This window comes from Ciconia boyciana, chromosome 2, assembly GCF_034638445.1.
Source record: "Ciconia boyciana chromosome 2, ASM3463844v1, whole genome shotgun sequence".
Classification (NCBI taxonomy): Eukaryota; Metazoa; Chordata; class Aves; order Ciconiiformes; family Ciconiidae; genus Ciconia; species Ciconia boyciana.
The window spans coordinates 117,743,820-117,770,525 of record NC_132935.1 but is presented as its reverse complement, the minus strand read 5'-3'; the positions used below and the strand labels follow the sequence as shown (position 1 = coordinate 117,770,525).

General features: G+C 42.1%; 1 protein-coding gene and 1 long non-coding RNA gene across 9 annotated transcripts in view; one reads left to right on the top strand and one right to left on the bottom strand.

Moving 5' to 3' along the window:
- The window catches only part of CLASP2 (cytoplasmic linker associated protein 2), a 153,328-nt gene extending 133,744 nt beyond the window's left edge, over nucleotides 1-19,584 (bottom strand). For 7 of the 8 annotated variants that reach the window (XM_072853721.1, XM_072853723.1, XM_072853725.1 and 4 more), the window contains exons 1-2: nucleotides 18,466-19,584; nucleotides 5,057-5,135 (exon numbers count right to left, since the gene is read on the bottom strand). In XM_072853721.1, the coding sequence (XP_072709822.1) occupies nucleotides 5,057-5,135; nucleotides 18,466-18,660 (274 nt within the window). In that variant the 5' untranslated portion in view covers nucleotides 18,661-19,584. The remainder of the gene's footprint in view (nucleotides 1-5,056; nucleotides 5,136-18,465) is intronic. The other variant, XM_072853719.1, reaches the window with a different exon arrangement.
- A 4,580-nt stretch (nucleotides 19,585-24,164) lies between these two features.
- Nucleotides 24,165-26,420, top strand: LOC140647056 (uncharacterized). The gene is made up of 3 exons (XR_012040646.1): nucleotides 24,165-24,262; nucleotides 24,939-25,017; nucleotides 26,239-26,420. It is a non-coding gene; the product is annotated as an uncharacterized lncRNA (long non-coding RNA).
- Nucleotides 26,421-26,706: the final 286 nt, after the last annotated feature.

Sequence of the window (26,706 nt, the reverse complement as noted above, 5' to 3'; positions counted from 1 at the left end):
TTTCACTTCTTAGCAAAAAGCCTGTAATGCTTATGTGGGTGAATATTCAGTCACATAAGTTATTTTTCTCTGCACTTAAAGAAATCTATCCCCATCATAACTGAACAGGAAATTAAAGGGGGGGGGAGGGTGTTTTGCCATGTTATAGTTGGGTAATACGCTATTATACTTCCATCATTCATCAAGTTCTGAATCATTAATAAAAACACCTCAGGGTCACCAAAATGTAACACTCTTTAAGACAAAAATACATTGAAGGTTCCAGGTATTTTAGGACAAAATACAGCTATAAAAGTAAAATTTCACATAGGAAATAGGATTCATTGTATTTTAAAAAAAGACAGAAAACACAGTAGGTCGGTATTTTACATATACATCTTCCTTCGCTATATTCATGGTGCAATCCTGATCTTCAGTGAGAATGCAAGTACCTACAATAACTTACTGCAGTAAATGAGAAGTTAACTATATTTTGAATATTCCAGGCAATTTAATTATTACTTTGCAAAAGTTCTATTATGCTTGTCTTCAAAAAATAATGTACTCACACTTATTTGACCAAAACAGAAGAAAGTAAATGCCTACCATGTAAAATACTACCAAGACTTCCTATGGGGCTATAAGAACCTTGTTACTTAGTTGAAGTATTTTGCTTCCAAATTTCCCAACATTTTCAGGCTTGATACCATGATCTTTATTTTCTCCTCATATCACCTGTATGAATTGCAAATTTGCAATACATGATTACCCACCTCATTAACTATGTTCACATCAAACAATGACCTAACTGGACACAACCGAGATACAAAAAAAATGCTAAAATGGCAGTTTGCATAGAATAGTTGATTCTTCTCAAATCCATAACTATGGAAACTTTTACAAAGTTTCGGGGGGGAAAATAAGCTTATTTTTTCCTATTTCCAAGCAATTTTCATCATCCAGATGTAACAAAGAGGTTACATCTAAAACCTGAACTAAAAGTACTCCCACAGCATTCTCCTGGAGAAACTGGCTGCTCATGGCTTGGATGGGTGTACTCTTTGCTGGGTTAAAAACTGGATGGATGACCAGGTCCAGAGAATGGTCGTGAATGGAGTTTACTCCAGGTGGCAGCCGGTCACAAGCGGTGTTCCCCAGGGCTCAGTTTTGGGGCCAGTTCTGTTTAATATCTTTATCAATGATCTGGATGAAGGGATCGAGTGCACCTTCAGTAAGTTTGCAGATGACACCAAGTGGTGCGGGAGCGTTGATCTGCTTGAGGGTAGGAAGGCTCTGCAGAGGGACCTGGACAGGCTGGATCGATGGGCTGGGGCCAGCTGTATGAGGTTCAAGAAGGCTAAGTGCCAGGTCCTGCACTTGGGTCACAACAACCCCATGCAACGCTACAGGCTTGGGGAAGAGTGGCTGGAAAGCTGCCTGGCAGAGAAGGACCTGGGGGTGTTGGTTGACAGCTGGCTGAATATGAGCCAGCAGTGTGCCCAGGTGGCCAAGAAAGCTAATGGTGTCCTGGCTTGTATCAGAAATAGTGTGGCCAGCAGGACTAGGAAAGTGATCGTGCCCCTGTACTCGGCACTGGTGAGGCCGCACCTCAAATACTGTGTTCAGTTTTGGGCCCCTCACTACAAGAGAGACATTGAGGTGCTGGAGCGTGTCCAGAGAAGGGCAATGAAGCTGGTGAAGGGTCTAGAGCACAAGTCTTGTGAGGAGCAGCTGAGGGAACTGGGGTTGTTTAGCCTGGAGAAAAGGAGGCTGAGGGGGGACCTTACCGCTCTCTACAACTCCCTGAAAGGAGGTTGCAGTGAGGTGGGGGTCGGTCTCTTCTTCCAAATAACAAGTGATAGGACAAGAGGAAATGGCCTCAAGTTGCACCAGGGGAGGTTTAGATGGGATATTAGGAAAGATTTCTTCACTGAAAGGGTTGTCAAGCATTGGAACAGGCTGCCCAGGAAAGTGGTTGAGTCATCATCCCTGGAGGTATTTGAAAGACCTGTAGATGTGGTGCTTAGGGACATGGTTTAGTGGTGGATTTGGCAGTGTTAGGTTAATGGTTGGACCTGATGATCTTAAGGGTCTTTTCCAACTTAAATGGTTCTATGATTCTATCTTTTTCTGGCATCTGTAGAGAACTCACCGTAGTTAGAGTCGGTACACACAGAGCCAGCTATGGCATAGAAGAGACAATAGCTTTTATAAAAAGAAGAGGTACCTCACAAACTTGTAAGAGCTCTCTGCAGAACAGCTGTACAGAAGGTAACTCAGCTAACAGAGTGCAGTTGGATTTTCACATAGTTCTCGAGAAAGGAAGGAAAGTATTACAGGAAGAAAAGTACCATAATGATAAAGGCAGGGAGGAAGAGACACCTCCCTGGACAGTGGGCCCTAAATCCACCATCACTGCACAGGAAACAGGTTGTTACAGTAGACAGCCTCATGAATATATTAGGTCAATTTTCAGGAAGCAGCGATGTAACAAAGAAATAGGTTATCAATAATTATGAAAGTAATACATGACATAATAAAACCAAACAGAATTATGCCACTATAAACATATGCTGTATCTGCTGCTATGGCTTCCTCAACTCAAAAGCACTACAACAGAAAGGCACTGAAAGGGGAAACAAGAACAATAAAAGCTGCGGAACCATGTATATACAACAAAGAATTAGACTGGGACTCTTGCCCAGGGTGGGGTGGGGTGGGGAGGGGGGAAGGATAGCAGAGGAGAGGCACAGAAGAGATCCATATAATGAAGACCGGTAGTAAAGAAGATAAGAAATGATGGCTCACTTCTCTAACACAAAAGGTCTAGCAAGCATCAAGTTATCAGGCGGCCAGTCCAAAGCAAGAGTTTTGCATAATTAAGCATTACTACAGAACACTGTAGAAGCCAAAGGTCTATGTGGGTTCAAAAACCAACCAAAGCTGTAGGAAAACAGGGTGACAGGGGAGACACTGAAGATCCCATCTGCCTCAGCTGTCCCTAAGCTGCAAGACTGCTGACAGCTAGGGGGGTCATACGGAAGGAGTTATCACTGCATGTTTGTCCTGTCCTTACTTTCTTCTCAGGCATCTGCAAACAGATCACTGTCAGACACGAGTCTTTGGTCTGACTTACTGGAGTCATTCTCAGATTATGTCAGAAGCCAAATCTGCAGAGTCAACAGAACATGATTTGGGAAGCTGCTGGTTCTTTAAGTTTTGTCAAAGGAAGCCGTTTTCTTGCTCACCAGTGTGTTTTTAATTACTCTCGTAAACCTCAGACTATCCACACTCCCAGACATTTACAATAAAGTTTTTGTATTACTGCTTCACTGACAAAAACTGAAAATGATCCAAATCTTGTTATAAGACTTGGAGAGACAGCTACCAACTGAAGAGAACTCACCCTATAAATCACTCTTTTTGAAAAGTCATCTAAAATAAAGATTATTTTCTGCCTTTACTGAGACTAACATTACAGTGTCCGTTAAGCTTACATAAAAGCTGATCATGCACAACAGTGACTTGGATATTTAGCATAATGCACTCTACAGGTCTTGATTCTGGAGATGCTCAGAAAACCAATTTCAGTTGAAGGCACTACTACTCAGCTTTTCTAAACAGTACTTCTGGAATACACAGCTTCAGATGTCTACTGATGTTAAACATGTTCCATGGTCACCCAGTGCCAGTACTCTTTTTTTTTCTTTAAATAGAAATGCTACTGAGTACTGAAATTTAAATCTTTAATTTGCTCATAATCTCAAATGACTCAAATATTGAGACAAAAAAAAAATACTGTTTTCAAACTATTCTCAAATAGTTCAGTTAAAAAAAAAAAAACCCAAAACCGAAAGAAATGAAAAAAGCTTTCCAACCTTTAATGGTGCTGCTGTAATTTTAAGTTACACACACCACTAAAATATAAATCAAAACAGGGTAACACTCTAGCACTGTTTGTAGCTACAAACGCAGACTATTCAGAAATCCATATTCTGCATAGCACAATACGCCTCCAGTTCCCTTACACTGCTCCAATACAAAACTAACCAGCCAAAGAAAAACCCTCTGCAACAAAATAGATTTAAATTCTGTAGTGCACTATTGCAAGTAGTTCTACAGCATCCTGAAATATGCTTTCAATGAATTTAGTTCGTAACTTGTCATAAACTATACTTTGTATTCCCGAACTTTCAAATTTTGCTGATTTCTTAACTCTTAAATACAAAAGTAGACATGTAAAGAGGAGGAAGCTCAACATTTTGACAGACAGTTTGAGATAGCTGGGCATGTGGGAACAAGATGCAAGATAATTCACACAAATTTTGGAAAAGGACATTAAGCTAGAAACTTCTGTTAAAAATAGCCAGTGATACAACACCAATGTTAATGCCCTAGTATCACTATCTGTTTTCAAGGACAGCAGCAAAATGAGTTGAGCAGCATAGTTTGCTCATACTTCCCAGAACAACTGTTTCGTACTCAGGCACATTTAGATCCATTAATTTGAAATTCATTTGAGTAAACATTTCACATAAGAATAACAGCACTTTTTTTTCATCCCATACAAAGTTTAGACTACTGAAAGCTACAGTCAAGTTATCTAACAGGAGGTGGACCACATACTCCTCTGAGACCACAGGCTTCAGCATACATATGGCTCTAATTAAAGTAATCTGCAAATAAAACCTTCAACTTTAACACAAGTTAAAGCTAACACTTATGTTCCAATGTAATTTTTAGATGACTGTCTTGGGGAGAGGTAAGCAAGTACATAGCATGGGAGTGGCAAGCAACTATACAGCAAGAAACTAATTACTGAAAAGATATTCCTGGAACCTTTACAAAATCCCAAACACCACCTAGAAATCAGTAATTGCACGACAAATGAATATTTACAAGTTAATATAAAATTATTTAAATTCCAACAACAGCAATACGATGCCTACCAATGTATTATAATTGGCTCAGAAAGCTTTCAACACATTCCACTTCAGCTACTGGGGGGGGGGGGGGGGGGAGGGGGAAGTGTCTTTTACTTTTGGTCTTAAGAAAAAGAAAGTTATATTTCACTTACCAGTTCCTATATAGGATTTAAAGCGTCCTGATAGTCTGTCGACAAAGGCACCTAAAACATCTAATCCCAGTAATGCTACCTGTTGAAAGAAAAGTGTTAGATATAAAAAACAGATCACTACAGAATTCTTTAGAATATATTTTAAACAAATTAGACATACATATGCAAGCATGCTAAAAGACTATACCTTAACCTAAAGATAAATTAAAGTTCCAATTAGAAAGCTGATAACTCCTTGAAAGCTTTCATGAAGACAAAATTATCAGAATATACTTGATCCATTCCAAACTTATTTACATATATCAGAGCAGTTAAGATTTTTCAGTACTTGTCTTAAAACAGAAAGAAAATAAATATTAGAAATCCAATGTTGTAGTATCTTCAACTACAAATTATTAAATTCAAATTAATAATTATGAGGACTAAGGAGTTGGAAGAAGCTCTTTTTTCCTCTCTGGATCATATATTAGGACTGCAGTTCTGTCCCTCATTTTCTTTAAAAGATTACTCTAGAGGTCTAACTCAGGATTAACTGAAAATCAAAATTCCTTTGAAACAGGTGCCAGTAAGGCTTTAGGCCTTCCTCTACCTTATAAGCTGCTGAAAGAAACAAAGCAATGCCTTAACAACAACAACAAAAGGGGGGGAGGGCCTGCAGTTACCAGACTCAGAAAAAGCAAACAAAATGCAAAACTAACTAAGCCCCCAAACGTAAGTACTAATACAGACTGGGGGGGGACGGGACCAAAAACCAACCAAACAAAAAAAAACCCAAAAAATGCCCCACCACCCACCATGGTGTAAACACTTTCCCAGATGCTAAGAGCTTACTTCAGTCTGGCTACTCGGCTCATCCACTAAGGTCATTACATCGTTTTCCAAACTCCCAAAAGAAAACAACTGAGAGAAGCTCATACTGTCTTCCCTAGCAGTTCAGACCACACCATTTGTCCACTGTTTGTTAAGAGAGGGAAGTTTTATTTCTCTTCATTTGCTCTTGTTAAAAGAAAGGAAAAAAAAAAAGTCAGAAAACAAAAGGAAATTCAAAATACTATCGGGATTGTGAGGAAGTTCCCATCTATGAACAAAAACTAGATGAGAGGACAATATCCGCTAATATAGAAAGAAAAACATGACAAGAAGTGATCAGTTAAACTAAATTATTTTAACAAGTAAGAACACTTTTTTTCACCCTTAACTATCCTGCATACTGTTCCAAGACTTCATTCTTAATTTCCTATAAGAGTTCATTATGAACACCAGAACCTGCATTTTCACATCTTGTAGTTAGCTCAATTTGCTGCCCATGAAGGTGCCAATGCCAAAGGAAGGTCCTCCTGAAGCTTGGGCTTTCATAACAGTTTTTCCTCCTCTTTATTTTCTAGTAAGACAGGCACTGCAAATTTTTCCCCATGAAGACATGAGCAGAATTACTCCCCTCTATTAGCTGTTTATTTTCATAAAACTTGGAACCACTTTTTCTTGGACAACTCTGTTTCCTTAAGATCCTTATCTGTCACAATTGTCCACACTAGACAAGAGGCCAAAAAAAATGGACTGGAGATGAATATGAATACACATGGCCCACGCACAGAGGATCACGTGAGCCTTGTTTCTACAGGAAACTAGACAAGGTCCCCATAAAATCTAGGATCTGAAGCAACCGCATAATTAAGTGGATTGTAATAAATTCAGTATTAGTACAATAGATTCCTTTTAAAAAGGAGGTACAAAACTTAGTTCCAAGTTAGTACAACTTACTTGGAAATTTACACAATTTTATCACATACTAAAACAGATAATATAGCAAATATAAGTGGATGGCATCACTGGCTTAAATTAATATATTGCCAACAAGTGACTGCATATACAGCTCAGGATGAGAAAACAAAATACTATAATTGATAACTTATAATTGATGCCTGAAAGAATAAAATAATTCTGGATATACATTGTTTTCCTGTGCTTCTGTTTCCTGACTACAAGCCTGACCTTAGACTTGTCTTCCAGTGACAACTTTTAAGATACCTTTACCGTGCAAGTATTTTGGGGTCTATTAAGGCACAAACCGCAGCCTTTCCTTCTGTAAAGGTACTTACAGAGTCTCTCTGTTCTCCGCACATCTGATTACCTTTCTAAAATCTCTCTTGAAGACTTCTACCATTCTGAACAGCAGCAGCTCAGAGATTTAAAAAAGTAAAGCATGCATGGCTGTTTTTTACTAGAGATCTACTCTTTACTAATCCCAAAGAAGACTTCTGAGTAACATGGAGCATTTTTCTTGATTAATTCCTCCAGTGCTTAGCCTCTAGGGTTTGGAGGGGTTTCTGTGGGATTTTTTGTCTTTTTTGTCAGTTGGTTGGTTGGGGGCGGGCAGGCGGGGGATTGCTGTTTTAAAAGTCTCACCTGGCTAAAAACAGTAGCCATATGGACTATCTGAATCTCCATATGCCTAAGGGTCAGAGGCTTCATAATTTCCAGAGAAATGGCTATTAATCCTACCATGACTGTTATTGCCAACGAAGAATCTGATCACTTGTATTTCATTTGTGTAAGAGTGTTTTATTTTGATCAAGAGCACGCCCTGACATAATGTCTACATATTCCATATTTTTGTATCCCTCCCTGTGAATGGGTAAAGTTTAATCACCTCTTACAATGCAAGTCACATTTATCTTGATTAACCATTCAAGCAGTTGTCAATATGGTGTTGGCTCTTTGGAACTGTCTGTCAAAGATTTGCTTAATGAATGCAGTAGGGGTTCTCCTTCAATAATTAGTCTACAAAAGCCACTTCAGTAAATACTATAAATTTAAATATCCTGATCGGTAGTTTTGTCTTGTGACATCCTTATTGTATGAAAATATATAGTTCAGACTGCATGGGATGAAATGAAGCTTTCAAAAATGACCTAAGTCAGCATAAGATATGAGACTAACCCTGACTTTAAGAAATGGAAAAGTAACAAACACTGCTGTGAAATTCTCATCTCTCTAACAGCTACTAAACAAGAACCTTTACAGATAAGACATAAAGGAACAGGTTACTACAGTCTTAAAGGAGCAATCCTCTACTTATAACATGATAGGTATTCTTTAGCTCATACAAGGTCCTCTATGGTCCGCAACTTTGAGAAAATAACAGGTATGAAATGTCATGACGTCTGTAGAGTGAGAAAATACGATGTGACCTCAGGCTGGAAGTAATGGGAAACTGCTCTAGCTACAAAATTGGCTCTCATTCCACATTTCAAAACAAGTCAGCCGAAGCATATCACTACAGAGTATGCCAAATAAACTACCTCTTATTGTTTTTGTAAATCAGTCTTAACATTTCTCTGCTTTGATACACAATGTTCTGAGTTTCAGCATCCCCTGGTAGGTATCATCCATGCAGTATTCAAGCAGCCCTTTGGAAGGAGTCCTTAACAATTGATATGGGGTCACATGAGCAGCATTAAAAAAAACCAAACCAAAAACACAAACAAACCACAAGTCAAGGCAGAACTGATCTGCAAGAAAACGGCTCCAAGCTCTCAGACACTGTGTGGGACCATGTACCAACACAGGCTCTCCACTATCAACAGAAAAACCTCTCACAAGCATCACGGCTCTTTCCCCATCAGCTTCAGTGAGGGATGTATTTCTTCTGGGATGAAAATCATTGGATCAGTTTCTTACTCTGCATTCATTAAGCTTTTTGTGTGCTGCCTAGAAAGAGCCTTTGTATGTTGGAACTGATTCATCAGCTCACTATTGTTTGATGCATTTAAACACTGCTTTTGAGGTTCACAGTGGAAAAGAAATTTAGGCTTATTTGTACTGGAGTTGGTTAGTTGTTGAGCTACTCTAACAAGCCAGTGTTCAGGACCGTCCTTGACTTCTCAAATCACAACAAAATTGCCAACCCAACTGAGAAATATTTTATCTGTTCTGAAAAGACCAGACTCTTTAGTGAAATCAAGATGTTCTAACCACAATGTGATTATGAATTGAGCCGGTGATTAGGAATTGAGCCTATTTCTTGCTCTGCAACTTGTTCCTTTTTCAGGTCTCCTTCTACATACTCTTTCCAGCACTGCCACTGCTCTTCTGTGGGCAACTTCCAGGCATCCAAGTCTTTGCTATGAAAAGAAATACTGTTCTTCAAACCATACCTGTTTAACCATGCATGCTTACTATTATTCTCACAGTGATTCTCTAACGTCCCATCCCTGTGGGGGACATCTAGGGGCAGAACATTACCAGTAAACCATCTCTAGTTACGTAAGTTGCCAAATGACCTTAATACGAACGTCCTTGGATTTAGTCATAGGATCTCTGAAGTGTATATGGAAATACGGATTCTGCAGATCACAATCTGCTAACTAGTCATGAGAATCTAATGGGGGAATTATGGAGGTTGCTATCTGGAACTCTGAAAGAATGAAGTTCAGGCACTGGACTTCCTGTCACCATGGGGACAGCTGTGGTATCACTAATAATCAACTGACAAACACAATACAGCATGCCAAACAACTACACTCTGCAAGAACAAGCATTGTTCCAGCGCTGCAATGCTGGAACAAGACATATGCAAGAACATCAGGAGATTTTTTTTTTTTTTCAAGTATTGTCAGGCAAGCCCAAAGGTGTACTTTCTCAATTCTCAAATAATCTCAAGCACCTTGCAAGTAGCTAAATATGAAACAAAAACATGTATGTACGTGCAGTCTCTTCTGCTTCATGTCTTGAAGTTTATCATTCCTAGTTATCCTTACTTGTCTCCCTGAATACACTTCTCCCCTATTTCACAGGAAACTCAATTACTTTTTGCTCCCTTTACTGTTTTCCACTCCAATTCTCTCCACATTGCCCACTTCACTGAGATCTACCCCATACTCCATTCCCTCCCTTAACCCAAAAGCTTGCAGATATCAAAAACTGCCCCTGGCTCCATGGGCAGAAGGAAGCTTCCATTTTCCTGGGTAATTTCTTCAACCCAGGTGGTTCTCCAGTCCCAGCCACGTCATCTTCAGACTCTATTCTCCCTTGTACAAGAAAATGCATTGCTGCAATCCTCCCACTCAGCATGACTTGGGCAGCTGCCTCTGCTGACGGCAGCCAAAATTGCAGTCCCAGCTGCTGAAACTACAACACACGTCATCTATACTTTAGATATTTTAGCTGACAAGAAAGCATTATTTCCATTCTCTTGCTTCTTTCATCTTCGAGGGTACAAATTACGCACTTCCAAAGATGTATACAGTCTACTTTTTCTTTTTTTAATGTATATCACATCACTTCACATTGCAAGAAGAGAGAGAGGTTGCTGGTAATCTAACATAAAGTCTTCAAGCTCAACAATTTGAGTCGCAAGTTCTTTAGCAAATGCAGAGCCTCCTCTATCTAAAAATGCAAGTTTACTGACTTCAAACCAGTATTTTGCAACTATAATTTGGACTACAAGCTAAGATTCTCCTGAGTGTACCAAATCTTTGCTACTGTTAAAACTATACATCAGCTGCAACCCTCACAGTCTCAAAATGGGTATAGACTACCAAACTGCTTATGATAATTTTCCTTTCATTATCCTTCTGTGATGGCGAACCACAAATCATTTCAGCGTCACAGTGCAAGTAACCACACTACCAGAGGATTACTGAATGAATCACCCATATTTATCCAGAGACTGATGAGTATAGTTCACCACTGAAAAGGCCTGGTTGCTTCAGAGGTCCTTCTTGACAGGCATAGATCTGAGAGGTCCTTGTTATTTTGACCTCTTCTGTAGCAGTCAAAACAAGCAAGCATAGCACTGTCATAAAAATTTTAAAGCTTATAAAAAAAATAAAAATCTGTTTTACTTCCCTTTCCCCATGATGGGAACTGTAACATTCCTCCCCCCTTGCATTAATTAAGAAACTTTTACACAATTTTGAAGAACACATTAGTTTAACATTCAAAATTGTTACTGGAAAAAATGTTTACAATTATTTATTTCAAAATCTCTCATGATCTTCAAACTGACTCGAGTTCAGACTGAAAGCGTGATCTCCGTATTGTCCACAGAATACAGAACAACTCAGTGATCAGTACTCTAAAATATGTCATGTACTGCCTCCAGCTTCATCCATTACAGGAATATCTACAGTTTGCTTCATATGTACATTAAACGTTCCTCCCTTGACCACTGTCATAAGTTTTTCGTAGACATTGTTCCAAGGACAGTAAGCATAAAACAAAAGTATATGATACAGCAATGCCTGACATTTTAAGACATTTTCTTTTTGAGATTGTCTGGCTTAAACTTTATGTGCAGCAGTGGAAAAAGTTTGAAGACAGAGCCTCTTTAAAAGCAGGGCTCAGTGGGAAGAAAATGAGATGTATGGTATTTCTCTTTAGAATAAATAATTTTTAAAAAATAGCTCTTTTTTCCCCCCCCAAAGAAAATTGCACTTGAAAGCCTTTCTAAGCATGTTGATAGAGCAAAACAAAGAAACACTTCATTTTAGGACTTAGTTCTTCCAAAATAATATAATTCTTTTCGTGCCCAAGGTCTCATTTTCTTTCCTATTTCCTCTAATTTAAATTGTATTACACGTACAGTGATTCCCATTCCCTGCTACTTACTCCTACCCTTGCATCACCTCCTCTGCTGTGAGGAGACAAGTATTCATGCAGCTGAATAGTAACCTGCTTTAGGAAGCCAGTCTAACAAATGAACAAGAGAAAGCATCTTCTCAGCCAGATCTCTTCCCTCAGCCAGATCTCTTCCCTCAGCCAGATCTCTTCCCTCAGCCAGATCTCTTCCCTCAGCCTGTTTACCGTGCAGCCTCACAAGCACTTGCATCAGAGTAATGAAGGCACAACGCACCATTGCAATTCAGCAGCCAGGGAAAGAAACTGCTTAAATCAGCAATGCTGCTAAAAACGCATGTTGAGCTATGTATGGCTCACGCGTGTTGACTGCTGTCAATTCTATTCTGAAGGATGCACCTCTCCTCTTGCACACTGCACAGAGCTTGGAAAGGGTCTCTATTCACACCCCAATCAATCAAACTGCAGGCTAAAAAGGATAGCCCTGTTCTCCCTCTCGACTTGCAGGCATATTTGATCTGGTGCACTTAAATCTCCTGTAGCATCAGTCAAATCAGCTCGTTGAATCACTGGAAGATGAATCCAACATCAACAAAAAGTTAATTGCCACAAGAACAACAGTGAGAATACCTGGCCACAGGAGAAGCAGAGCTGCTATTTCAACAGTTTGGCTGGATTACACAAACTGAAGCTACAAAGCAATTGAGAACTGTCAATTCCACCTCTGGAGGAGATGCCTGAGAGTTTGAGACTATATATTCCACATTCCTAATTAAAGGCTGGACAAAATAAGTTTTAATTAAACTTCAAATAATTAAAACTTCTTGCAAGTTTCCCTTGCCTTCTGGAGATCTGCTTGATTATTTGGCTAACATTCAATAGTTTATTTAACATTCTATGAACAGAACACAAATAATACATGAAAAAAATAATAATTATTACTCAAGAAAAAGAATCGAATCATTGAGCTTGAAAACTAAACCTGGATTCATACATGGACAGGTCGAACCACATTCTCATTACATAGAAGTAAGGGAAGTAGATCCCACATAGCCAAGATCAAACAAACAACTTGAAGAAAGGAATAATGAAATTCAGCAAAGAGCTCAAAGTCAAACATTTCTCCTCCAACAAAGACATTTAAATTACCACTATTTGCTAACAAAGACTACGGAAATACCATGATCTATATAGTAACTGAAAAATAAAGGTTGAGGGGGGATCCTCTTTTATGCCATTTTTCTGTCCGGCAAGTTACAGTCCTACAACTCACTACAGCATTTGCCTTTTGTGTAGCATATGTAGGCTTGTGCTCAACTTCAGATCCAAAATAACCCACACATTTTCTTCCTAAGGATGGCTACTCAAATCACATGCCCCACATCCTGCATTTGTATGTTCAATTATTCTTACTGAAATTGTAGGACTTCACTTTTTTGTTTTTTAATAGAATCATAGAATGCTTTGGATTGGAAGGGACCTTTACAGGTCATCTAGTCCAACCCCCAGGCAAGAGCAGGGCCATCTTTAACTAGATCAGGTTGCTCAGAGCCCCATCCAACCTGACCTTGAATGTTTCCAGGGATGGGGCCTCCACTACCTCTCTGGGCAACCTGTCCCAGTGCCTCACCACCCTCATTGTAAAAAATTTCTTTCTGAATTCCAGTCTATATCTGCCCTCCCTTAGTTTAAAACCATTGCTCCTTGTCCTGTCACAACAGGCCTTGCTAAAAAGTCTGTCCCAGTCTTTCCTATAGGCCCCCTTCAAGTACTGGAAGGCTGCTATAAGGACTCCCCCGCAGCCTTCTCTTCTCCAGGCTGAACAACCCCAACTCTCTCAGCCTGTCCTCGTAGGAGAGGTGCTCCAGCCCTCGGATCATTTTCATGGTCCTCCTCTGGACTTGCTCCAACAGCTCCATGTCCTTCCTGTGCTGAGGGCCCCAGAGCTGGACGCAGTACTCCAGGTGAGGTCTCACCAGAGCAGAGTAGAGGGGCAGAATCACCTCCCTCGACCTGCTGGCCACGCTTCTTTTGATGCAGCCCAGGATACGGTTGGCCTTCTGGGCTGCAAGTGCACATTGCCAGCTCATGTCCAGCTTTTCGTCCATCAGTACCCCCAAGTCCTTTTTCGTAGGGCTGCTCTCGATCACATCATCCCCCAGCCTGTATCGAAACCAAGGATTGCCCCGACCCAGGTACAGGACTTTTTTTATTTCTGAACTTTCCTTTTTTTCAGACCTCAGTATCTGCACTTTGTTCACATCATTTTAAATTCTAGCTTCCACCTCACACACAGTCAACTAAGTTATAACTGCTGCTATCTCTTTGCAAGGACTTCAGATGAACATGCTAACCACTTGTCTTAACTATTTGCAAAATTACAGTTCAAATCTTCCCTTCTTTTCTGGAAACTGAAAGCTCCTCCTGCTGGCCTTTTGTTGAACTAAAGACAAACCAAAATAAATACTTGCCAAAGGAAGGAAATACAAAAATGCAACAATAACATTACTAATATTTTAGTATCTTTCAGTATTTGGTGTTGAGACAAACAAAGCTAAGAAAAACCTCACTCTACAGGAAGCATAGAATAAAAGATAACTCCAAGGATTTGCCTAAAAGAAACAGATTATCCACACTATCAGAAACAGCTTGAAATCTGATTTTTTTTCTTTGCATGGCAAACAATCTGCTGCTCTGACATAAAAACAGTGATTATTATTTTCCTACTGCAGTTGAGGAATAAAACAACCTAAAATATTGACTACAAAGGTTAGAAATCCAAAAGATGACTCACAGTCACAAACATTACTGATTACTTTCCTCACATAAAATTACCTTGAGAAAATACCAGAATTTTAGTCATTGGTTTTTATTACTTCTGATCAGGTGTGATTTGCATAAAGAACCAAAAGGTGTGGCTTTATTGTTCAAAAAATAAATTTTATGAGAGTAAGTATTCAATTTTGGCATACTTAGAAAAAAACACAACATGTTAACAGCCAAGAGTAGACTTGCAAAGCTCTACTCGAAAAGTAGTATTTCTCAATCCCACGTCTTTAGCAGAGGTTCAAAGCAGATTTCCAGATTACCTATCCGAGTCAGACACAGAACAGTTTGAGCCACCAGACTGTATAAAGTTAGATAATCTTGTAATTATTTCAAGTGACTATCAAGTACAAGAGAGACACAAGAGATGTGTTAATTAAAACTCATGTATACCTAGATGAACGTCCAGGTTAACCCAGTAAAGTCAGAAAATATCTATCAGTAGCGATACCCTCAGAATGGGGAATTAATTTACTGCTTGAAGTTCACCTGAGAGTCTGAACTCAAACATTAGTACTGTTCCAATTTTCTGAGACTGCCAAATATTTCAGAGTTTGAGAACAAATACCAGCAGAATAATACCATCACCCAACTCTTAATACCTGGCATGCAACTTACCTGCTCCTTAAAAAGATTTCAGAATTCACTGCCCTTATTTTTTTTTCTCCACTATTCCTCACAGCCTTGGGAAAACAGTCATTTTGGGAAAAAAACCACCCCAAAACCAAAGCTCTATATTGTAGGAGGAGAGAGGTCAGTCCCAACCAATATGAAATGAACCAGATCACAGTACCAGGACACCAAGCAAACAATTTTCAGTTCAGTGAGCAACTCTTTCATTCTCATGAGATCCAAAATAAAAGCTTATTTTGTACCCAAAAGATGCACATCATCTGGGTACTCCCTGCTGTTGCACAGTTTTCAACAGTCTTTGGAAGCTAATTTATCACTGACTACATAGGCATCGTAACTGAAGTCCCCATAACACACCATTAAGGTCAGCCTTTAAAGATGACTCATCTCTCTCTCTAGGTCACTCCCTGTGTTCTGCAACCAACTTTCACTAGAACTCCGTACCATTTGCAGATGAGTCAACACATTCTTAATCCTACCTTTTTGATTTATCAGTAACTCAAACTGGTAATTGTGTTTTCCACTTCAATGAGCCAGATGAACTCGGAAATCTTCTTATCTGTTTTCTCAGCATGGAACTGCCAGATTGTTTATTAAACCACTATAAACAGCTGCAAACTTCAGAAAGGCAAAAGCACTATTTAAATGGCCAAAATCTTTTTGAGACAAGTTAATTCAACTTTGCTGATAACAAGTCCATACTTGTTTACTGAACACCTATTCTCTTCTTCCCCCACTCATTATCAAGTCTGCCAAATCAACCCTCCCATTCCTATTCCCTCCAGATCCTTTCCTTTCTGGTTATGCGAGGCAGAAACTTTTCCAAAGTGGCATTTCATATGAAGTTTTCTCTTCTCATGCACAGCACAGAGTTGAGCCTAGAGCTCCCACATCATCCATCTTCTCTTTCAGTATGGTCAGCAGAGTGCATTGCATGCAAGAACTGAGTTTTCACACCAAAGGAAAGAGCGCATCCAGGGGCAAGTTACATTAGTTATTCCCTCATTATCCATACCGGTCACCTACAGTGGAAATAGTACTCCCCCTCAAAACTTTCTCCAGCGTTCCCCACTTGTCGCTCCAGTTCATCCAGCCCAGCAGTTCTGATAAATAAGCCAGTAGCCAGCCATTACCACTGCTCCATTAAACAGCCATGTCAACAAGGAGGGATTAATTACTTGGGGACTTTGAAGACCTGCAAGACCTTTAGCAAGACATAGGAAGAGATGATAAACAGAATTGTCTGAGTGCTCTACATAGCCATTCCTCAGGAGAGGAAAGGGTAACCAACAAATTATTAAAAATACAGTAATCAAAAATAAAGATTACTTTAATATTTTTCTTGAGAATATATGTAAGCCTGTGGTACTCATTACTTTATGATATCATTCAGGCCCTGAGTTTAATAACAAACTCAAATCTACATTTAAACATGTAACACCTATGCTTGCATAAGAAAAAATATGCAAGTAAGATGCAAACCACAGTCTTCCAGAATATTTTTAATTTTCTTTCTGAAGCAGCAGACACTGCTAGTCACCACCACAGCCAGGAACACTGGAACTGATCATGAGCAAAACATCCAAGACCTTGTGCTGTTGCAGTTAATATAACGTACATAATATGTTTTGAACTGGAATGTTATATGTATAAAGAGCCACCAGTAAGCGGACATAGAGAAGAGGTAAAAAAAAAAATTAATTATTACGCAAGCTATTTTTAAAACTCTTAGAATTTGTAATACTCAACCTCATCTTGTATGACTGAGGCTTGTGATCTGGAGTACTGCATATTCCTCATTTTTCCTTCAGTCCTAACAGCCAAGGAGTTGTCACCTTACATCAACAAGCAGAATATCTTGCATTACGAAAAATACATCTTGAAAAGCAAATTTCAAGTATTGATGCCCAATTTTGACAATTTAAAAGTGCAGGAAAAAACTTTTACATTACCCTGTTAAGTAAGTATGTAGTCCTCTTTACACAAAAAGGTATTTTTAAAGACCTGTCTAGGTTTCACAGTAATCAATTATCACCAACAACTGCCCTCAGATTAGGCATTTAAAAACACATAAATTATACTTGTCCAACATAACCTTGTTTCCTCAAGCTAACCTAACCTTTAATGACAAATACACTTCCAAAAAAAATAAATCATACGTGCAAACAGAATTAAGCCTTATTAGTCTCAGACCTCAAACTCAGAAGTGCTATGTGCAAACACCGGCAAGTACACAGCACTGTAAAGTCAACGGAGAAAAAAAATTTCATGAACATGCTGTGCTTACAAGTTATTCCTACGTTTGCCTCCTGAGCCTGAGCAAATAGGGGAAAAATTACAATATCCTCACTGCATTAAGTTCAAAGGCCCAAAGTGCAAGTCAATCATCTTACAAGGCAAGACGGCGAGGTAAGGGAGTAAGTGGAGAGGGAAGGGCGGATCTCGAACAGACCCGAGCTCAGCATCGCAGACCAACACCGCCACCCGACGACGGGAGCGCAGACCTGTCCCAGCTACAGACCGCACACACCACCACCACCACAAAAAAAAAAATTAAAAAAAAAAAAATTGTTAATGCGAATACGATTGTCCTTGGTAGTAAAACTACCTTGTCAATCGTGTCATCGGCTGACCAACGTCAAAAAAATTTACAAATATTGCAAGAGATGTGTGCAGGAGTAATCGCCGTTTTCCTGTAGCTCAGCCTAAAACGCACGAGAAAAAAAAAAAAAAAGGCAGCGAAACGTGAGTCATCATTGAGCTGCTATAAAGATACTATATAACTTCCCACGTACAGGAAAGTCACCTGAAGACGATATAAACAGCTTTAAACTTACAATGGGAACCCCAAGAAGCAAATTATTCATTAAATCGTATCACACACACACGGTGTAACACAAACCCGGTGAAACAGCACTCTTTACGGCCTACAGAAAATATTGGCAATCCCATAGAACATTACACCCAAGTACAGAGACCATGGAAAGGGAGTGGTAGTAAAAAAAAAAAAAAAGAAAAGAAAAAGAAAATCACCACCTATCTTGTTTCAGAATAAGAAACATAACCCGAGTATGTAAAATAGTTGCGTGAGGGTTTTTTAATATTACATACAAAAACGTTTAACCAACGACAAAAGCAAAACCAAAAAACCCATTACTGCTTCTTTTAGGACAGAGAAATAGAAACAAAAAAATGTTAACCAACCCTTCCCAAAATTTCTGAATTTCCCTTTGTGATGGGAGGGGTAAAAACTGGTGTAAATGTAGTTTTATTTCTGCTCGTATCCGATTAAAAAGTTATCCGGAGCTCTGTACCTCCCTACCATGATGAATCATGGTCTTCCTGAACCAAGCCTCGCCGACCAGCCTTACCTTAAAATTACTGGAGCTGACCCATCCTGTTAATTCGTCGATCACTTTGTCAAGGCGTTGCTGGTCCTGCTCCAGATCGGGGGACCTCGCCGGGTCGCTCAGGTACTCCAGCAGCTCCTGGCCGACCTGCATCCTGCGGCCCACGTCCTTCTGCTGTACCTGGTCGCAGAAATAATCCATACCGGCAGGCTCCATCCTCGGCCGCTGCGGAAAAGTTTTTTCGGAGACGAGCCGACCGGCTTCAGGGTCGGAAGCGCGGCCAGGGCAGGGCGGGCGGCAGGGGGAGGGAAACGCCCGGCGAGGCGGCGATCCCCGGCAGGGCCGCGGCGCTCATGAAGCCTCTCCTCGCCCTCTCCGCCCCGGCTCCGCGCCCGGCGCCTCCATGCGCGCACGCACCGCGCGCCGCCGACAGGGGCACGGGCGGCTTCCTCCGGCCGCCTCCCCGAGCCTGCCCGCAAGGTGAAGCCTCAAGTAGGAAGGGAAGGCGGGGGCGCACGCAACGCTTGGGAGGCTGCGGCGGCCCGGCGGGCGCAGGGCTCGGTGGGAGCCGCCTCCTCGGGCTCGGGGCTTTCCAGCCGCCTCCGCCTCGTCCTAGGGGATCCCCGGAGGGCTCCTTGCCGCCGCCCCTCCTCTTCCCCCGCCGGGGGAAGGGAAATGGAGAGCGAGAACAAACGCTGAAGCTCGCCCTGCGGGGCGGAGGGGGCTCGCAGGCACCCCGGCGGAGGGCGGGCAGCCGCGGGCTGAGGGGGTCCCCGCGGGAGCTGCCGCCGCCTCTCGCTCTCTCCTCCCGCCCGCAGGCGCCGAGGAGCGATCCCCGGGCCGCCTCTCACCGCCGCGGGCACCGGCCCGTCCTCCCGCGGACGCAGCAGCGGCGAGGCCGGGGCGAACCTCTCATGCTCCCAATGCCGCGGCCTCCGGCTCCTCCTGCTCGCCCGCGGGGCAGCTTCGAAACTTCGCCCCGGCGGGTCTCAGCGCCGCTCGCTCCCCTTCCCCGTCAGCCCCACCGCGGGCCGGGTCGGGCGAGCCCCCGCGGAGCCGCTCACGCTCCACCGCGCCTTCCTCCGCTCGGCTGCGGCGCCGCCTCCGTCCCGTGGAAGTTGCGTCCCCCACCGCGAGCCGCCCCGGCCGGCGCCAGCTAGACGGGGCGTGGCGCTCAGCGGCCCCGCCCCTCCCACGCCCCCCGCCGCGTTTCCCTCTTCCCCCGCCTCTACCAGCGCCGAGCGCGCGCCCATGTGGCCCGCCCCGCCCCGCCCCGCGCTGCGGCGGGCGGGCGGGCGGGCGAGCGAGCGAGCGAGCAGCGCGCGCGCGCGCGCGCGCTCCCCCGCCCTCCCCCGCCAGCGTTCCGGGGCCGTGCCCTGTGGCAGGGAGGCGCATGCGCCCTCCGCCCCGCGCGGCGAGCTGGCCGCGGCCGCCGCACTGGTGCCCGCAGAGGGGAGGGCGGTGCGCGGCCCGTCCCCGCCGTGCCAGCCGGCGCCCTGGGGACAGGCGGCGGGCCGGGAGGAGGAAGTGTTGAGAAACAGGGGAAGCGGTGCGAAGGGTGCTGGGGTGTTCCCCCCACCCTCTGGCCCGCTCGGCTCACTCGCGGGCGGGAGCGCGGGCTGCCGGCGGCGGCACTGAGAGGGCTGCCCTGGGGGGAGGGAGGGGAGTGTCTGCCCTCTCTTCCAGCCCGAGGCGGGCGGCACGCGCCCGGGCAAGCCCGCCCCCTGGCGGGCGCGCGAGCGGCCCGTGTCGTTAGGTGGTGGGGGCGGCGCTGAGGGGAGGTGGGCGAGGAGGCCGCTGCGTGGGGGCAGCCCGGGCTGGCTGCTGCGCCTCGCCGTGCTTTTCTCCTCCTCCCTCACGCAGGGTGTAGGTAGCCAGGTGGCTCAGCGTGGCTGGTGCCTGCTTCTCCTTACCGCGGCGAAGGGGAGGGGGAAGGAAGCTGTGAGAGAATGAACAGTGCGGAAAGCAGAGCTCTGTGGGACGGTAGAACAGGCAGAGAGGTGTGCGGAGGGGGAGACGAAGCTGCTGCCTTTCCAGCGCGGTCCCGACTTTTTCAAGTGGTGCCCTGCAGCCTCTTTCGCCCTACCCTCTGCCCTGGTTTAAGGTGGAGAGACCCCCGGGGAGCCAACTCAGTACGCAGGGTGCGCTTATCTCTGCACCGTAGCTAACCCACATGCAGACTACCAGGAACTGACTTTATTTAAAACAGAGACCCTTTACTGCCGGCAGTGTGACTTGAGGTGTTGTTTCAGGGTCGGTTTAAACTGGTCCAAATCCCCTTGATGTTAGAAAAGTGAAAGGCGGTCCTGTCCTACTCTCTCCTTCCACCTTGTCCTAGCAGCGTGTTCGTGGGGCCTCTCAGGCTCCTGAAAGTACAACTGTGGTTTTCACATGCGGGGAAAGGGAAAGGAAAAGGAAAGGAAAGGAAGGGAAAGGAAAGGAAAGGAAAAGGAAAGGAAGTCACTTTCCCTGTCCTCATGCCCAAGCTGCTCTGCTTGGGCCCGATCTTGTCCCCTGTGCCAGGTGCTGCACTCACTGACCGCTTTGGGTTGATTTATCGGGCTAAATGACAGAGTTGGTATCAGTGAGTTGGGCTGGCTCACACGTCCTAAGGGACTCAGGAGAAGGGAAGTGTAACATGCCCTGTCAACGGCAGTGGACAGCGATGTCGGCCTGCTGTCCTTCTGATACTGGGAGGATTCATGTTACACTGAAGTGCAAGCTGCTGTTGACACAGGCGGTCCTTTTCTTCCCCTGCTGTCATGTATACAATCCTTCCCTTTCTTACAGCAGAGCTGGTGTTTATTTGACTTAATGTAAACAATTTAGGGAGATGGGTTTTTTTCTTTATTTTTCTCCCCTTTTTTCCCCAGAATTAGCTTTTTGCTGATTCAGATTCCTCAATTGCCTCACTCTGGAGTTAAGCAAGTGCCAGAGTTGGAGCAGGGAAAGTAGAAGCAGACAGCTAGAAGCTAGATGGGGGGGACGAGGGCTGGTGGGACCTCTTTCAATGATAGCCATTGTGTCATGAAAGCTCAACTTATTTTCAAGACAGCACGGTCTGGCTGTCTTGCTTGCCTCATTAGTCCTAACACTGGGGAAGGGCAAGTCTGCAGGAAAGTGCGGTACTCCCTTCATTTGGCTGCAGGATTTAGACAAGTATAAACTGACCGAGGAACCACACCTGCAAATTGCAGTTTCACAGCAGTGTAAACCAAACTAAATCGTTGCTACAGTGGTCCTACTTGCCTGCTTCTCACAAATTCCATTTGCAGGAATTCTGCACTTCCTTTCTGACCCGTGCACTGACATCTGTGTGACCTTGCAGAGGGCTAGTTCAGGGAATTGATTTGGCAAAAAAAGAGATCTCCGTCCACAGGCATAGCAGAAGGCAAGACCACAAGCAGCCTTTTGTTGATTTTGGTGTGATGTGGCAAATTTGGGATCCCATGCTTGATCGGTCCCTAAGCATTACAATAATGAAGATGGTTAAAAACATTATAGATGCCTTTAAAATAGAAATATATGTATTGTACTTTGAGCTTATTATAATTTTACAAAAAGATTATGAACTGCTCATTGTGTTTTCACAATGGATTTCCCTGTGCACATATAAAGAGCCGTAATTTTGGGTGGAGCCGAATAGTTCTTGTCCTGTGTGTGCAATGCCATTTACGAAGATAGATTATGAAAACTTGGTATGGAATTACTAATTGCTTTTATTGAACATGGGACTCAAGAAACTGCTGGAAATGGAAAAATAAATGCCAGAAAAATGAAACTGCCTTGTTACATTTTTTCAGTGCAATAGACTCTGATTCACTGGTGTTGTAAGTTTAAAAAGCAAATTTCTTGCTGTGAAAGTTTTAAAAGTAACTGTTGATCTAGTAAGATTGGCTAAATAGAAAAGAACTGAGTAGATGATACTGGACTCTTGCAGTATCAAGAACTGTAAACAGTTTCAGTCCACCAAACTTTCTGAAAAAAACCAAGTAATTTAAAATTCACCTTTCATTATAGTCCCAGTTAATGTCAATCTCTTAAGACAGAAAATCCTAAGCAAAAAGAGGGGGTAAATCTCGTGGCACTAGCTTTTCTGACTTTCTCTTGATTCAAAGCAAATACACTGATTAGGTAATCTAATTGCTGTGAATAGCATTGAAGCTGAGGAGAAGGGTAAAGTATAAGATACACACTTGAAATGTTGGAACTATTTTGTCAACCCAAAGACGGCATCACAAAGCTATGTTAAGGGCAAAAAGCCATGCTGGGATATGTGGCTTTTCTTTTTTTTTTTTTCCATTTCATGCAATAAGTGTTTTCTTAGAAAACACAGGAGAAAATAATTGCCTCGCTGTAAAATCAGAGGATTAGACTACTGTATTTCATCCTGTTGCTACCTGCACCTGCCAGCACTAGTGCCTTTATACTGTATGGACACTGATATAACACTAGAAAATTGGTAGCCTTTTTATTGCTGAGGTGTTCTGAAAAGATCAAGGCAATTTCCTTTGACATCCTAGCACTGAACAGAATTATCTTTATCGTGGGATCAATAAACGTTAGTTCATTTCTTCCTCTGCAAACAAACAGCATTTTGATGTGGCAAATAGAGCTTCTGGATACTTGTTTCTTTTTTTAGCAAGGCAGGAGTAGCACTCGAACGTTGAATCTAGAGCAGTCCTCCAGCTTGAACAAAGGGCACGGTTTTGTTTTTAAATGTTCTCACAAAGTCCTGGTGGACTTTATGCCTAGGGATGTGGGCTAGGCTCCAAAAAGAAGGCATTTTCATTCAAGCCAAAGATCTTTTAAAGCCTCTTATTCTCAGTTAAGGAGATTGCTTCCTTTGGAATGCAGTCGTCTTTTTGATATGCAGGCATGTGATCGTAAATCCACTACTCTTAAATATTTGTACAATGCATAATATTTTGTAGAGCAATTAAGCCCCGTAATTGAATGCAGAATCAAAATTTCCTTCAGTCTTCTCAATATGACTTGCTAGCAACCAGAGCGATTACTGCAGGACCTGAGGTAAACGACACTAATCCAGTGAGGCGCATTTCCAACCTGAATTGCACACCAAACCTGCTTCTATGCCCCCATCCCATACAAGTGTGCTGCACAATTATCGCATGTAACATCCTGTCCTGAAAAAGGAGAGAATCGTACAGAGAAACAGGCTGGGGAGGGAGAATGCCGTGCTCTTCATTCCTTTGGCTGATAAGAAAGCACGTACTGTGTTTCAGGCTCTGTTTCTACGCTCTTTCCTTTCCTAGCAGTAGTTTTAACAGGCTGAGACCTCGTGCAAGCCAGTTATCGATCTTCTGTAGCAGGCCTGTCAGTCATTCCAGCAGAAAGCTCCTTCCACAGACTGACTTCCCCTTCTGAAAAATCCTTCCTATACAGAATATGTAATCCCATCACTGAAAGAACCATAAAAATCCCTTAAAAACCCTCTGATTAAAAGGTCTCTTTATCATGAATAGCAAGCACAGGCCATAATAATAAAAATAGAGTGAATTTAAACATGAGTCACTCAGACAGTTCCCGTAAATTACACTTGCCTAAGTTGACACTGAAGAAATCTATGAGAAAGTTGTCCTTACATTCCTGTTGGATTCCTCAGCAGCCGGGACAGCACTTCTACATCATGTTCCACCCTGGGTGGCTTGAAGCAAATGTTCGGATTGCGTCTTGGATGTGGTGTCCTTCAATCATATACCACCTCCTTTTAACGTATTCTGGAATAACCATAGGCTTTTATTTGTTTATAGGTTGGAGATCAGTACATCGAGGTTTTTCTCAATACTGTCAGGAGGTATAATAGTGTCATATTGTGCTATTTTAAGCAGAAATGTGGCATTTTTTTGTTATCCATGTCATGTCATATGGGTATTTATTTTGCATCTTTTCTTACATTAATTGTAAAAGGATGATGTGTATCTTTTCAAGCTGAATTTATCACTGTTTCTAATTCCTCCCTCCGAAATGAAGAATATCAGAATAATGAAGTAATAAATATCTTCTGAACATAAATCAATTCATTCACGAAGGAAAGTTCTTCTGATGATGTTGCAATATATGTACCAAGCTGGTTGAAGTATTGCCCATTTTTCTCACAAGGCCATAAAGATTAAATTAGATGTAACTGTATTAAAAATGTACTCAGTGAACTCTGCTACATTTTGGCTTGTGCCATGGATGTCCTTGAAATTACATATTTAATATAGATCGCTTTCATATGCTTATTTATAAAACAGTCAGAAGTTGAAACTAGTAGTCTGGTACTTTTCTTGTACATACCGAGTCAATTTGATTACAGAAATGGGGCGTGAGAGGGGCCAGACTGATGCCTGATTACCAGATTACTCCGAGGCATTAATTTGTTCCTTACTGTCAAATATGTTTTAACATGTAGATACTGCAATTAAATAATTAATCTTGATAAATCTTTTATGATTCATTTGCTAATTTTCTTGATACGTGTGTTACAGAGAAGGAAGAACAAATGAAAAACTATGGGTAATGAAAAATGGTAATAACAGATCAAGAAAATAATGTCAGAATTAACGTGTAAGTGGCCACATCTCTTTTATCATGTTAGTCTATCATGTCTTCTATAATTACTCAAAGCACTGCTACATAACTTAGTTTCCTTTATGTCATTCTTGTACAGTGGCAGAGATGTTTGTCTCTAGTGGTAGAAGTATTTAACTGTGGTTTGTCAAGCGAATGATTGCATCTGTTTTGTGCAGTAGGTTAGTTTGCTAGACCTTGATCAATTATGCTTTTCTATGTTTAAATTTCTGTGGTGGAATATGATATGCCAGTGTTCTGTGTAAAACCTTTGTATAATGTTGCTGTATAATGATTTTGTGTCATGCTGGAAAAATTTGGGATGCAATAGCTCAACATAATAGTCCATCAATACAAAATTTTCTGAATTGTTAAGAAATTGATTAAACTTTTAGTTAAAAAACCTATGAGAATTATTTCAATATAGATGCAATTACCTTTGTATCATCATGCTACTGTTTGTAACAGCAGTACGAAAGAACTAGAAAAGGAGCCAAAATACTTGATTCATCTGACCTGAAAAGTAAAAACTAGTGAGCACACAGTGTACTGCACAGCAGTATCAAGGGACGTGTAGCTGGGTGTATTTTGGCCTTGGACTGGCAAAATCTCTGTTCTTGCAAAACAAGCCACGGCATTTTCATTATCTGCAGGAAGCTTGCAAGACAGTGAATGCACTGAAGAATGTAAAAAGCCATGCAGAATGGTATCCTTCTCATTACATAGAAACTACTTCCCAAGCCAGGCAGTGTGGTGATATTCCTCCTAGTGACACTAGTGCAGTGGCAGACTCTGCACTCATTTACACAAAGCAACCCACTTCCCACTGCATGGGAATTAGAAGGGAAAGGGAAAAACATGTATGATCTGATTTGTTAGTCTCTGGTTTGGCTTGCTTTTTTTTCTGTAATGCAAACCCTGCTATAAATAGGACCAGATTCAGCAGCCATTTATTACTTGAGTAACTCCTACATTATCAGTCTTGATCAAGAAAGGTTTTCTCAGGTAAGAAGAAGCTGCAGGGTTCTTCCTCAGAAAAAAGAGGAAGTTTTCCTTACATACATGTAGTTTAATGCATACATAAAGTTACAGACTTCATGTCTGGTTTTAAAGCTTAAAATACTTTTTTCATAAAGAATTGTATGCATTTACATTTTGGGATTAAGCTGGCTGAATTTTTTGGCTGTTGCCTAATTTTGACGTGCTTTTCCTCTGTAGTTCGAGAAAAACTTGTCTGGCTGCTTGAGAGCTCCCTCTTGTGGTAAACTTTCCTGGAACAGCTCCGCAAGTATTCCCGTCCAAAGGCATGCACTTGAAACTTTACCTACCGTATCTATTACTGATAACGCTGGGCCGCAAAAGAAAGAAGCCAACTAGCAGTTGTTGTAGATCATATTTTCTGCTTGGCTGTCCACCCTTCTCACATAGAAACCTACTGGTTTGGTATGGACACAAATACCACTTGGTATTTTGGGGGAATTTCTGTAAATGAGTATGCATATGAAAAAAATGTAAGTATTCATCTGTGTTCTAGGAAAAAAAAAAAACAACCAAGTCATGGATGATTTTATTTTTTACCCTGAAAAGAATAAATTACTGTCCTTGTCTAGAATAATTTAGAATCTCTTGGATCTGGGTTGGTGCTGCTGAACATGCAGTTTAAAGCAGACTGTACTTACTACAGCC